The sequence below is a fragment of the Dreissena polymorpha genome, chromosome 4 (assembly GCF_020536995.1).
Source record: "Dreissena polymorpha isolate Duluth1 chromosome 4, UMN_Dpol_1.0, whole genome shotgun sequence".
NCBI classification, from domain to species: Eukaryota; Metazoa; Mollusca; class Bivalvia; order Myida; family Dreissenidae; genus Dreissena; species Dreissena polymorpha.
In genome coordinates, this window is record NC_068358.1 from 86,431,975 (window position 1) to 86,446,150 (window position 14,176).

General features: G+C 36.0%; 1 protein-coding gene across 9 annotated transcripts in view; it reads right to left on the reverse strand.

The window, feature by feature from the left end:
- Positions 1–14,176, reverse strand: part of LOC127879450 (arf-GAP with Rho-GAP domain, ANK repeat and PH domain-containing protein 1-like) — a 194,743-nt gene that overhangs the window by 81,962 nt on the left and 98,605 nt on the right. For all 9 annotated transcript variants that reach the window (XM_052426286.1, XM_052426284.1, XM_052426282.1 and 6 more), the window contains 5 exons: positions 9,141–9,323; positions 7,631–7,699; positions 6,724–6,760; positions 4,188–4,256; positions 3,468–3,505 (listed from right to left, as the gene is read on the reverse strand). In XM_052426286.1, coding sequence (XP_052282246.1) covers positions 3,468–3,505; positions 4,188–4,256; positions 6,724–6,760; positions 7,631–7,699; positions 9,141–9,323 — 396 coding nt within the window. The remainder of the gene's footprint in view (positions 1–3,467; positions 3,506–4,187; positions 4,257–6,723; positions 6,761–7,630; positions 7,700–9,140; positions 9,324–14,176) is intronic.

A 14,176-nucleotide genomic window follows, 5' to 3' on the forward strand; every position in this document is an offset into this window, starting at 1 on the left:
GTAGGATTAACAACGTATCTTATGATAGTGGTATTCAAAACGTTTCTTATGCTAGGATTAACAACTTAATTTATGCTAGTGGTTTTGACAAGGTATTGTATGCTAGTGGGATTCCCACAGTTACATATGCTAGTGGTATTCAAAGCGTTGCTACTGCTAGTGGGATTCACAAAGTTATTTATGCTAGTGGGATTCACAAAGTAACTCATGCTAGTGGTATTAACAAAGTTAGTTATTCTAGTGGGATTCTAAAATAACTTATTAGTGGGATTTACAAAAAAACTTATAAGTGTGGGATTCACAAAGTTACTTATGCTAGTAGGATTCAAACATTTGCATTTTCTAAAGACATTATAATTGTTCATGCATCATTCCAAATAAAAACATTGCATACCCCAACAATAATTTAAATGACATTGAATATATTGTATGTATTGAGTAAAAATAAAGCAACAAAATGTTACACACACGAAACTACTAACCACCTGAGAGAGTGTTCAAGTTACCTATGTTTTTTATCTACTAATAATATAATATGTATACCTTATGATACTGAAAGAAATAATATTAAAGAATAAAAATTCTCTTTGCAATACATGTTAGCACACACCATTTAAAACAAGAGCTGTCACCATAGGATGACTTATGCCCCCTATAAATGCTTGCTAGAAGTTATGAGTTTTTTTCCAAACCTAAACGCAGATTTCAAAACCTAAACGCCGACCCTAAGTTTAAGGTCAAGGTCACAGGGGTCAAAATGTGTGTGCGTATGGAAAGGCTTTGTCCACATACACATGCATACCAAATATGAAGGTTATATCTCAAGGGACATAGAAGTTATGAGCATTTTTCAAAACCTAAACGCAGATTTCGAAACCTAAACGCGGACCCTAAGTTCAAGGTAAAGATCACAGGGGTAAAAATGTATGTGCGTATGAAAAGGCCTTGTCCATATACACATGCATGCCAAATATGAAGGTTATATCTCAAGGGACATAGAAGTTATGAGCATTTTTCGAAACCTAAATGCAGATTTTGAAACCTAAACGCGGACTCTAAGTTCAAGGTCAAGGTCACAGGGGTCAAAATTTGTGTGCCTATGGAAAGGCCTTGTCCATATACATATGAATACCAAATATGAAGGTTATAGCTCAAGGGACATAGAAGTTATGAGCATTTTTCAAAACCCAAACGCAAAGTGTGACGAAAGACGAACAGACGGACGGACAGGCCGATTACTATATGCCCTCCTTCAGGGGCATAAAAACATGTGGTTATCCCTAAATTATTCAATCTAGTTCTACAAACTGATTCAACATTCCACACACAAGCATGCAACTCATGTTTCTGTGGGTACATTGAGTTTTAGTCACGGTACTAAGTGATTAACATCATCTATACCTCAAAGGAAACACATCATAACATAATTTTAAATAACACTGTGTATTGTGTTTTTCGGGTAAATTCTACTATTTTCTTTTGTTGGCTTTCACAATAAGGCTCAAGGTTTTAAGAAAATTATGGGATGAATAGAAAACTATATAAATGTTAAAAACAGATACATTTGTTTGCTCAGCTTTATCGGAGGCTTGAGATACACGATTTCTAAATCTTGCTAAATATACAGAATTCAGCAATAACATAGTATTCTATTTAAGCATATCAGTTTAGTGCCTTACACAATCACTTCACTTAAACATCACATCTATAAAAGGTGCTTATTCCAGAAACATATTAAAATCAACAGATTATTTTCATTAAGCTTTAATATAAATAATACTAAAGTCCATTTATCAAAAAGTATGTGAAATTCACAAAAAAAAGTTTCTTATAGTTAATTAAAACTTGCAATGCCATGATGAAAACTTTATAGGTACATGTCAATGGTGATTTAAAGTTATGAATAAGGTTGTAATAAAAACTAGAGCTTTGTCACAGACGTGACGAATACCCCAACATGCTGCATTGACACATAATATTTTGCATGTTGTCTGCACAAAAAACAGCGGACACCATGATCAATTTTTTAAACGCACTAAGTGACCCCTTGACCTAGTTTTTGAACCAGAAAGGCCCATGTTCTAACTTGGCCTTAAGAACATCTCCATAAAACTTCTGAGCAAGTTTGGTGAAGATCGGATGTAAACTACTTGAATTGCGAGCGGACACCATGCTGAATGTTAAAAAAACGCACTAAGTGACCCCCTGACCTAGTTTTAGGCCCAGAATGGCCCATAGAGATCATTTAGATAAAACTTGTGACCAAGTTTGGTGAGGATTGGATGAAAACTACTTGAATTAGAGAGCGGACAACATGGTGAGGTTTAAAACGCACTAAGATACCCCGTGACCTAGTTTTTGACCCGGCATGACCCATATTTAAACTTGACCTAGACATCATCTAGATACAACTTCTGACCAAGTTTGGTGAAGATTGGATGAAAACTACTTGAATTACTGAGCGGACAACATTGTGGTGTTTAAAACGCACTAAGTGACCCTGTGACCTTGTTTTTGACCTGGCATGACCCATATTCAAACTTGCCCTAGACATTATTAAGATACAACTTCTGACCAATTTTTGTGAAGATTGGATAAAAACTACTTGAATTAGAGAGCGGACAACATGGTGAGGTTTCAAACACACTAAGTGACCCTGTGACCTAGTTTTTGACCCAGCATGGCCCATGTACGAACTTGACCTACACATCATCTAGTTACAACTTCTGACCAAGTGTGGTGAAGATCGGATTTAAACTACTTGAAATAGAGAGCGGACACCATGCTCAATGTGTAAAACGCCCTAAGTGACCCTGTGACCTAGTTTTTGATCTGGCATGGCCCATGTTCAAACTTGGCCTTCAGATCATCTAGATAAAATTTCTGACCAAGTTTGGTTAAGATCGGATGAAAACTACTTGAATAAGAGAGCGGACACCATGCTGAATGTTAAAAAACGCACTAAGTGACCCCGTGACCTTTTTTTTTGACCCGGCAAGGCCATGTTCGAACCTGGCCTTAAGATCATCTAGATACAACTTCTGACCAAGTTTGGTGAAGATCGGATGAAAACTACTTGAATTAGAGAGCGGAGAACATGCTGAATGTTTAAAACGCACTAAGTGACCCCGTGACCTAGTTTTTGACCCAGCAAGGCCCATGTTCGAACTTGGCCTAGACATCATGTAGATACAACTTCTGACCAAGTTTGGTGAAGATCGGATGAAAACTACTTGAATTAGAGAGCGGACACTTAATGCGGACCGACAGACAGACCGACAGACCGACCGACCGACAGACAAGTTCACTCCTATATACTCCCCTAAACTTCGTTTGTGGGGTATAATGATTCTGGAATTCTGCCCTTGATGTTAACATTTCAGTCACATACATGTATTAACACTAAGACATGGTAGGTCAGTGCATTTTTATAATTGTCTAGTGAGGTTTGAAAACCAGTAACTTACCGCTTCTTCGTTTGAGCCTGCAACAAAGTTCCGAGTCCCTGAAAAATTTGATTTCTAAATGAACACCGGCTTTAAAAGCACTAACATATTTTCACAAGATGGCAATGGGCTCTAAGGCTCTAACCTGAGACTGAAAGGAACTAAACTTTTCTGAGAAGTTGCAAATCAGAATAATAAAAGTACTATATGAAACATAAATATTTGATTTCTAGGCACATTTTACTTCTATAGAGTTAACAAGGTTTCACGAAAGCGATATAAGGCACACTGCCCAGCGCTCTTGTGGACTGAACCATATTTTCACTCCGCTGCGACATCATTAACACATTGTTCTGGCCAAATTTCATGCAAATTGGACTATAAATGTTAATTCTTGAATGTTTACTAGTTTTTTTTTTTCATTTTATATATAAGCCTAGTTTTTTTACCTCAGGTGATCGAGTTTTCATCTATGTCAAGATATAGTCTAAACAAATATTTTAACAAATTTTCATGAACATCATACAATAAAGGTTGCTTCTAGAGTGTTAACAAGGCAAATATTGATTAAAGTGTAAACAAGTCAAATATTGATGACAAACAATGCACAACAAAGAAAAGGCGATCTTAAAAGCTAATCATTAGCACATGGAGCTCGGAAGGGGACATAAAAATGGCATCTTACAGTTCACAAAATTTACATGATGTAAAAAGTAATGTCCATATATCAAAGCCACCTACTATCTCCTCCATTTTGTAGCAGGAACTCCATCTGAATCCTCTGGTGGGCATCCTTGGCTCTATCATACGCTGAAACAGTTAACACTTAAATGTGTAGATGCGCATTTTGACACGTTTGTTGTCCCTAAGAAAATCCCTTTAAACCAAAAACCTTTCTTCGTAATTTCAAGTTTTAGAGGCTTCATTTCATAATCTAAGATGAACAGCTAACATCACGAAACCTGCAATTTGAAATTATCAGACCTTGACATTTTTTTTAGTTGTTTGTTCCCTCATTTACTTAAAGCAACAATACACCAATATTCAACCATTTCCCTTATCTGAAGAACATGAAATGCTTTTGTGAATGTTTCAACCTCTAAAACGTGTTTTACACAAGCATGAGAGTTGGAATAAATTATTACACAACCATGCACCTGCTTTGATAGAAAACAAGAGATGTGTTTGTCAAGAACACAATGCCCCAAACTGCGCCGCTTTGATTTATTAAAAAACAAAAACAAGGGCTGTTTGTAAAACATGCATGCCCCTCATATGGGCTGTCAGTTGTAGTGAAAGACATTGTGTGAATATGTTTTTTGGCACTGTGACCTTGATCTTTGACCTAGTGACCTGTAAATCAATAGGGTTCATCTGCGAGTCATGATCAATGAACCTATGAAGTTTCATGATCCTAGGCGTAAGCATTTTTGAGTTATCATCCGGAAACCATTTTACTGTGTCAAGTCACCATGACCTTTGACCTAGTGACCTGAAAGTCAATAGGGGTAATCTGCAAGTCATGATCAATGTACCTATGAAGTTTCATGATCCTAGGCGTAAGCGTTCTTGAGTTATCATCCGAAAACCATTTATCTAAGTTGAGTCACCGTAACCTTGACCTTTGACCTAGTGACCTGAAAATCAATAGGGGTCATCTGCAAGTCATGATCAATGTACCTATCAAGTTTCATGATCCTAGGCATAAGCGTTCTTGAGTTATCATCCAGAAACCATTTTACTTTTTCGGGTCACCATGACCTTGACCTTTGACCTAGTGACCTGAAAATCTATAGGGGTCATCTGTGAGTCATGATCAATGTACCTATGAAGTTTCATGATCCTAGGCATAAGCGTTCTTGAGTTATCATCCGGAAACCATTTTACTATTTCGGGTCACCTTGACCTTGACCTTTGACCTAGTGACCTCAAAATCAATAGGGGTCATCTGCGAGTCATGATCAACATACCTATGAAGTTTCATGATCCTAGACATAAGCGTTCTTGAGTTATCATCCGGAAACCATTTTACTATTTCAGGTCACCATGACCTTGACCTTTGACCTAGTGACCTCAAAATCAATAGGGGTCATCTGCGAGTCATGATCAATGTACCTATGAAGTTTCATGATCCTAGACCTAAGCATTCTTGAGTTATCATCTGGAAACCATCTGGTGGACAGACGGATATACGGACTGACCGACATGTGCAAAACAATATATACCCTCTTCTTCTAAGGGGGGCATAAAAATCATTTGGCAGGTACAGATAATTATCTCCCTTTAAAGTTTATTACTTCCCTTGGATTTGTTTTTTTTAACCCTTGACCTTGAAGGATGACCTTGACCTTTTACCACGCAAAATGTGCAGCTCAATGAGATACACATGCATGCCAAATATCAAGTTGCTATCTGAAGCAACAAAGAAGTTATGAGCATTTTTTGAAACCTTAACACAAAGTGTGACGGACAGACGGACAGACGGACAGATGGACGGACGGACAGTCCGATCACTATATGCCCTCCTTCGGGGGCATAAAAATCTGTTGTTAATAGATTACGCAGATAAATAAATTAAAAGGAGTGAACTTATGTATTAAATTCTTAAGGTACTGACAAAACATGTTATGTATGAGGTCAAACATTTCCATAGGCTGGACATGTATAGGCATTCTGTCAACCCCACAGGAGATTGACAAAAAAACTGGAAACTGTTAATTTCACAGGCACATACAAAATTTAATGGTTATCTTTTTACCAATGATTTTGTTGTTCTTTCATTTGGTGTCGCATACAAAATAAACAGGTGCAGAGGCTATTTAATCTTTACCAAGACATTGTATCTGCTCATCATGCCAAAATTATTTTTAGACAGTTGCTATTCATTATAATGGAATGAAAACTGTAAATTGTGTCCACATCATTTCTTTCATATTTGTTTTATGTAATGACATACCTCAAACACTTCCCAACCCTCATACATTATCCAACAGATCCATAAATATTTCTAGGGAATTAATTCTTACTTATTATTTCCATTCCAAACAGATCTTATACCTTGTGCTCATTAGGAAGTTACAGGGTGATATGACTTTCATCATACAATGCTGTTGCATATGTGGTCTTTAGTAGATTGAATTTTTTTTTTCATCACAAAAAGACAAGGATGTTAAAAACATTTTGAGATTATAGATAACTACTTTGGTCAGAAAGATAAAACTGAATTGTTTACGTGCAAAAACATAAAGTATCCTATGAACTTGTGTTATATATTTACCAGTGTAATTTGGCTGGTCTGGACTGCTATAAAGCACCTGAAATAAATCAATACAGAAATACTCAATCATGGGAACTTTAACCATACATTTATATTTCCATATACAAACTTACGTCATTATGTTTGTGAAATTTAAACTCGTGTAATGGCATTCTCAAATGATGACTGATGCTGATATCGAATGAACCATGTTTACTTAATTTTGTTAGTAGTATTTATGCTGCATGTTCTATAAAACTCCTGTAAATAATATAGATTTTAATGCACTGCAGTATGTACTTAGGGCAGTTTTTATGATTTTGTGGGCGTTTCTCATAAATATATATATATGAGCTGTGCTCTGTGAAAAGGGGGTTTAATTCATGTACGTAAAGTGACGTCCCAGATTAGCTAATGCAGTCCGCACAGTCTTATCAGGAATGACACTTTTTTCAAAAACTCGATTTTTGCTAAGAAGAGACTTTCTTGAAACATTAATATCATAAAAACCGAAAGTGTTGTCCCTCATTTGCCTGTGTTGCCGAAAGTGTTGTCCCTCATTTGCCTGTGTTGCCGAAAGTGTTGTCCCTCATTTGCCTGTGTTGCCGAGAGTGTTGTCCCTCATTAGCCTGTGACGTTATAGGCTAATCTGGGGCGACACTTTACTTAGCCTGTGCAGTCCACAAAGGCTAATATGGTAGGAAACTTTCTATCCAGACTTTATATAAGAAAAGACTTACTTTAAAAATAATTCCATAAAAAACAAAAAAAGTCATCTTGCTTTTCCTATGCAGCCTACACAGGCTAAGCTGGAACAACACTTTACCAACATGCATTTTAAGCCCAGTTTTCCCCAGACCGCAGCTCACACAGATATACACACTTATGAGACTTCATGATCCCCATTGAAATGTTCTGTAGTACTTACCTCTGCTCCGGACAGTAGCACCTGGTACGTTAACAGAATATCATCCGTTATAGAGGTGGCTAACAGTTCCTGCAATCATGCAATAGAACATTGTCTATATAAGCCTCTACAAATATCAGACAGATTTAATTGACTTCTGTAACTTTATCCAATTAATGCCTGTGTATCTTACATATTTAGTAGCTTAACAAATTTACACAAAAGGGCACATAAGATATGTTTATGATTTTAAAGCAAGCACATGGTGATGTTTGTCATTTAGCATGAATGCTAAAAAACATTTTAGCCTTGTTCTGAGAAAACTGGGCTTAATGCATGTGCGCAAAGTGTCGTCCCAGATTAGCCTGTGCAGTCCGCACAGCTAATCAGGGACAACACTTTCCGTCTAAACTTGATTTTGGGTAAGGAGGGACTTCCTTGAAACTAAAAATTCCATTAAAGCGGAAAGTGCCGTCCTTGATTTGCCTGTGCCGACTGCACAGTCTAATCTGGGACGACACTTTACGCACATGCATTAAGCCCAGTTTTCTCAGAACGTGGCTCATTTATAAACATCTGGGCAGGAGGTTTAAAGTGTCATTGCAAATCCACTATCAGACATACACCATCAAAAACCTAATCAGTTTCAAGAACCAAGGATCAAAGGGTCTGAAGAATTCAACGTTATTATTTTTTTAATCCATAAAAGGATGAACCATGATTTTTTACCCAATAATCAATTTGTTTACCTTCATAGTCACTTACCTTACTTCAAAGAGCTTAGGTTGAAAGTTTGCAAATTTCTATGATGGAAGAAATTCATAAATTATTTTGTGTGATTAAAAACAATCTTTTGACCTGTTTGAACTTTGACCAATAGACCGGAATATAACAAATAAGTAAATCAAGATTGTAGAAAATTGTTCATGGTTCTGCCTTAACATGGGCTGATCTTCCAGTATATGCCAGTCACAGGAGACTTGGTCTGGGAAAACTGGGCTTCCTGCATTATTCTAAACTATTGTCCTAGATTAGCCTGTTTAGCCCCCACAGGCTTATATGTGACAACTTAATAAGAGACTTCCTATCAACAAATCCATTAAAGCAAACAGTGTCGTCCAAGATTACCCTGTGCATATTGCAAAGGCTTATCCGGGACAACACTTTCCGCCTACACTGGATTTTTTTTAGAAGGAGAGACCTGCTTTAACCAAAAAAATTGCATGCTGGGAAATTTGTTGTAAGCTAAAATGTCGTCTACTGAATTTCTAAAATTAGCATTTTCTTTAAAAAAAAAATTCAAAGAATACTATCAGAATAGAAAGCCGCTTGAATCCAGATCCTCATCTGGATCCAAACTGTTTGCAAAGGCCTTTAAAATTCAGTTTCAGCACTGAAAGAGTTAGAGAGGAGAGTGTCGTCCCTGATTAGCAGACTGCACAGCCTTATCTGGGAAGACAGTTAACGCACATGCATTGTGTCCAGTTTTCCCAGAAAGAGTCAATACGACAAGTCCTTCTTCAGTATTTACCTCATTGAGTTTTTGTTTATCCCCAGCTAGATGATGCAGGTTGCAGTATTTTTTGTCCTTATACTTCTCATGTATGAACTGTTTGCGCTGGTCGATGGTACTCACGGAGGTTATACCGGCGCCTGGCGGCAGGTTGTGTAACCAAAACTGGTTCCCGTTCTCATTGCCGATCACTTTAAACATCTAAAATTCATGCATGATTATTAAAAAAGAGAGTTCCTTAAATGTCATTAATAATTATGAAATGGAAACATATTTTAAGCTTTAAAGATTTAAAATGGCGGACAGTGTGGATGTAAAAATATAGCCGGAGAACATTTTAGAATTTTAAACGTGGATATTGAACATATAGTACACTGAAACTATATATTTTTGACAGTATATTAGACGTTGAGTGAATTAAAGGTATCGTTTTATGGAATTTTAAGTGATTGCATGTGATTTCATGTGAAATATGGACTAATATAAACTATCCATTGTGAATTTCAAATTTTTCATCGAGCGGGAGTACACGTGACATACGGATTTATAAAAATGGCTTACCTAAGCAGGCAAGATTTTATTGATAGTACACCTGATAATAAACTATTGCACATGTTTGATGAGCTTAGGTACATAAGAAAAGAGCAATTAAATTGTAGCAAAAATCTTGAAGAGTTTCAAAAATCGCTAACACAGGTTGATCAGAAAATTGGACATATAATCAATGTGACAAATTCACAAACAGAGCTCTTGAGAGCAGTGGCGTATAAGTCGATAGACCTGGAGGCTCGTTCAAGACGAAACAACCTTATATTCAGAGGAATTACGGAAACACGGGAGGAAGATTGTTACGCGGTAATTGCTGACTTTCTAGAATCAAAATTGGACGTAAATTCGAGAGACGTGTACATGGCACGTGCACACAGACTGGGAAAGCGAGTCCAAGGTAAAAATTTCAACAAGAGGCCGATAATCGTAAATTTTAGAGACTATGGAGATATCAGCTATGTGATGAGCAAAGTAAGTCGGTTGAAAGACCATCCGGGTTATTCAGTTGACTATGACTACCCAAAAGAAATTCAAAGTGCAAGATCTCGACTCTGGCCATTGTTAAAAAAACACCGTGCCGAATATCCAAGGTCAAAAGTAACTATTGTCTTCCCTGCCAAATTGATAGCAGATGGCCGGCTTATTCAGGACGAATTCCCCAATTGGAACTTTTACGTCGGTTACGACAGAATGACACATATAAATGTGATTAATCAAAATGAACAAGTGCAACAAACGCATGCTCAACAACAGGTATTTACGAATGTCGTACCAGAACAGCGCGCTGAAATGAACACCTCGACTATAAACCCCCCTCCTGGTTTCCCACCTGGATACGCCCCGCTCATGACCAGACAACAAATTCCGCTCACTGATAATGTCGGACCAAATAACTATAACAGTAAATCTGGATTTCAGCCAAATAACACATATATCCACGATATGGACTCTCCGTTAGCCAGCACTAATTACAGTCCAGGATTATCAGTTGTGTCAAATGTAGAAAACACGGGTTTTGCGCAATTGTTAAATTTGCAGAGTGTCCAAGTGAGCGATGGGTCATTAAATAGAGCGGACCAGACAGACAAAGTTGTGAACTCCGAATATTTACACGGGAGTTATTTTGGAGCGATGCCTTCCCTGTTAAAAGATACATGTGCACTATTATTACCCAATACTACCCCTGCGTCCGGTAGCATTAACACCCATTCGCCGGTCGTTAGTGAGCAAAATCAGTGTAATATTTCTGAAAACAATGCGCCTTTAAATGATCAGACATATGCTAAGGTGGTGACAGGTAGTGGCTCGCATGTATCCCGTACAAGAAACCGTACATCTCGGCGGACCTACTCCGCTAGTCCATATAGTAGAAATTTGACAGCTGTCAAAAATGGGAATTTCCCAGTTTCTAAAAATAGAAACGAGACGAACGATGGACAACAGAGTGAGCCGGAGGTCAAGAAGTAGGACGGAGAGGAGAAGATCAAAGTTCGATGCGCTTATATGAACATTAACGGACTATGTAGTAAAAGGACTGACAAACTGAAATCGGATTTTGTAAAGAAATTATTCGATAACAATGATTGTATTTTATTTACAGAAACATGGACAGATGCTTTTTCAAATTTACATGTAGATGGTTTCGAACATTACGTTTTAAATAGAGAAGATATTAAAAGCACAGCAAAACGAAATTCAGGCGGTATTATTGTTTATATAAGAAATAATCTAGTGTCAGATGATAGTTTAGTTTTTACATCAAAAGATGACATTATTTGGGTTAAATTATCTGCCAAAAAGTTAGGTACAGAGAGAGACTTTTTTATAGGTTTATGTTATGTGGTTCCAGATGATAGTAGCCGCCAATCTATGGATGAGACTAATGTTTTTGATAGGTTAATTGATTCCGTTATATATGTAGAAAGTTTGTCAGAAAATGAAAATTATTATGCAATTTTTGGAGACTTTAACTCACGCACTTCAACTTTGCCTGATTATGTAGAAAATGATATTGTGAACAATTTCAATATTGATTTACTGCCTGAGGGGTACCAGTCGGATATTGAATTACGTAGGTTTTCATTAGATAAAACGTCTGTCAACAATAATGGAAGACTTATGTTAGATTTTTGTAAGCAAACGGGCTATAGAATTGTAAATGGTAGAAAAGGCAATGATAATACGATAGGGAAACATACATTTGTAAGCAATAGGGGATGTAGCGTGGTGGACTATTTGTTATGCAAATATGCTATGTTCAAGAATATTTCCATATTTGATATCGATGTTCCAAATATTGTCTCAGACCACTGTTTAATGAGCGTTACATATACATTAGACTCAATTATCAGTAAAAATACAAGTGATAGGTGTGATACAAAAGATTTTGAAAGTGTAAACTATAAATATGTATGGAAGCCCGACTTGAAAAATACTTATATTGAAAATTTAGAAAGTGAAGAATGTTTAGAAAGCTTAGATGTTTTGACGAATAATATAAGGGCTAGCATGACATGTGATGATATAGATGTGTGTATAAATAATTTCGAAACTATTTTAGACAATGTTGCCTCACCTTTTGTTAAAAATATATGTACAGAAAATAGTAATTATGTTGTTAACTCGGAAAGTTCACAGCCATGGTTTAACGAGGAGTGTTTTGAGAAAAGGAATATTTTCTTAAGATGTCTTAATCAGTATAGAATTAGTCAAAATGAAAACACAAGAGTGAATATGGTGAAATCTAGGTCGGATTATAAGTTAACAATAAGAAAATGTAGATACAATTATGATAAAGAAAAAACAAACAAACTGTTTAGTAACAGGCACAAAAATGCTCGTTTATATTGGAATATGTTAAAGGAATCGGCTGGTATCAAAAAGTCAAATATATCAATGTCAATGTTTGAAAATTATTTTAAAGCTGTTAATAATCCAGAAGATAGGTTTTTTACACCTGATGAGGATATTATGTATTTTATTGATAGGTACGAAAATGATGAATTTAAAATTATGTTCAGTGAATTAAACACATGTATAACTATTACGGAAATAACAGCAGCCATTAACCAGTTGAAAACCAACAGGTCAGGTGGTCCTAATTGTTTAATAAACGAAATGTTTACTGTCGGTAAAAATGCATTGATGAACGTGTTTTATACATTGTTTAATAAGATTTTTGAAAACGCATATTTCCCCAAGCGATGGTCGGAAGGCTTTGTGATTCCACTGCATAAAAAAGGCAGTATAAATAATGTGGATAATTATCGGGGTATAACTTTATTGAGTAGTTTAGGTAAGCTGTTTACTAGGATTATAGATAATAGATTGAAATCATGGGCCGAAAAGTATAACGTGTATATAGAAGCCCAATCAGGATTTAGGGCAAATATGAGTACGGTAGATAATATATTTGTGCTTAACGGTTTAATAACACATGTTCTGAATCAAGGGAAACAACTCTATACATTATGTGTTGATTATACTAAAGCGTTTGACTATGTGGTTCGTGAAAATCTTTGGTTTAAGCTGATACAGCTGGGACTTAGAGGTCATATACTCAACATTGTTAAATCAATATACGATTCTGTTAAGTCTAGAGTTAAGTATTGCAATAAGTTAAGTGATGAATACACATGTACTCTTGGGGTACGTCAGGGGGAGTGCTTATCTCCCTTTTTATTTTCGATGTTTATCAATGATTTAGAAGACATGTTTATTCATAACAATGCAGATAGTATAGATGTTAATATGTTTAAGATATTTATGTTACTGTATGCCGACGACATTGTCATTTTTGCAAATTCGGCTGAATCATTACAGCGTAGTATTGATATATTATATGATTATTGTTTAACATGGAAACTGAAGGTAAATGTTGCTAAAACAAAAGTTATGATATTTAAAAAAGGCGGTTCTATCCCAAATGACATTGCTTTTTATTATAATGGCGAACCAATTGAAATAGTTAACAAATTCTGTTATTTAGGTGTGGTTTTTACTACAGGGGGTTCGCTTAGTACCGCACAAAGTACTTTGGCCGGACAGGCACAAAAAGCCATTTTTACTATGAATAAATACTTGTATAAATTTACTTATATACCGCCAAAACACAAGTTGGAACTTTTCGATAAGCTTGTATCGCCAATTTTGAATTATTGTTGTGAAATATGTTGTTTTGCGAATGACTTATCAATTGAGACAGTACATATGAGATTTTGCAAAAAACTGCTTGGTGTGAAGAAAACTACTCAGAACGATTTTATATATGGAGAATTAGGCAGAGTATCTTTTAAAACTATACATATGTATAAGGCTATTAAATATTGGTTACGAATTCTTCAAACGAAAGAAAATAAGTATATTCTTCTTGTGTATAATTTATTAAAGAATGATTTAGAATTGTATCCCAATAAAACAAATTGGTGCTCCTTATTGAAGAACTTATTATGTTCGCTTGGTTTTGTTGATGCCTGGACTTTTCAAGGTGTAGGTAATAATGACAC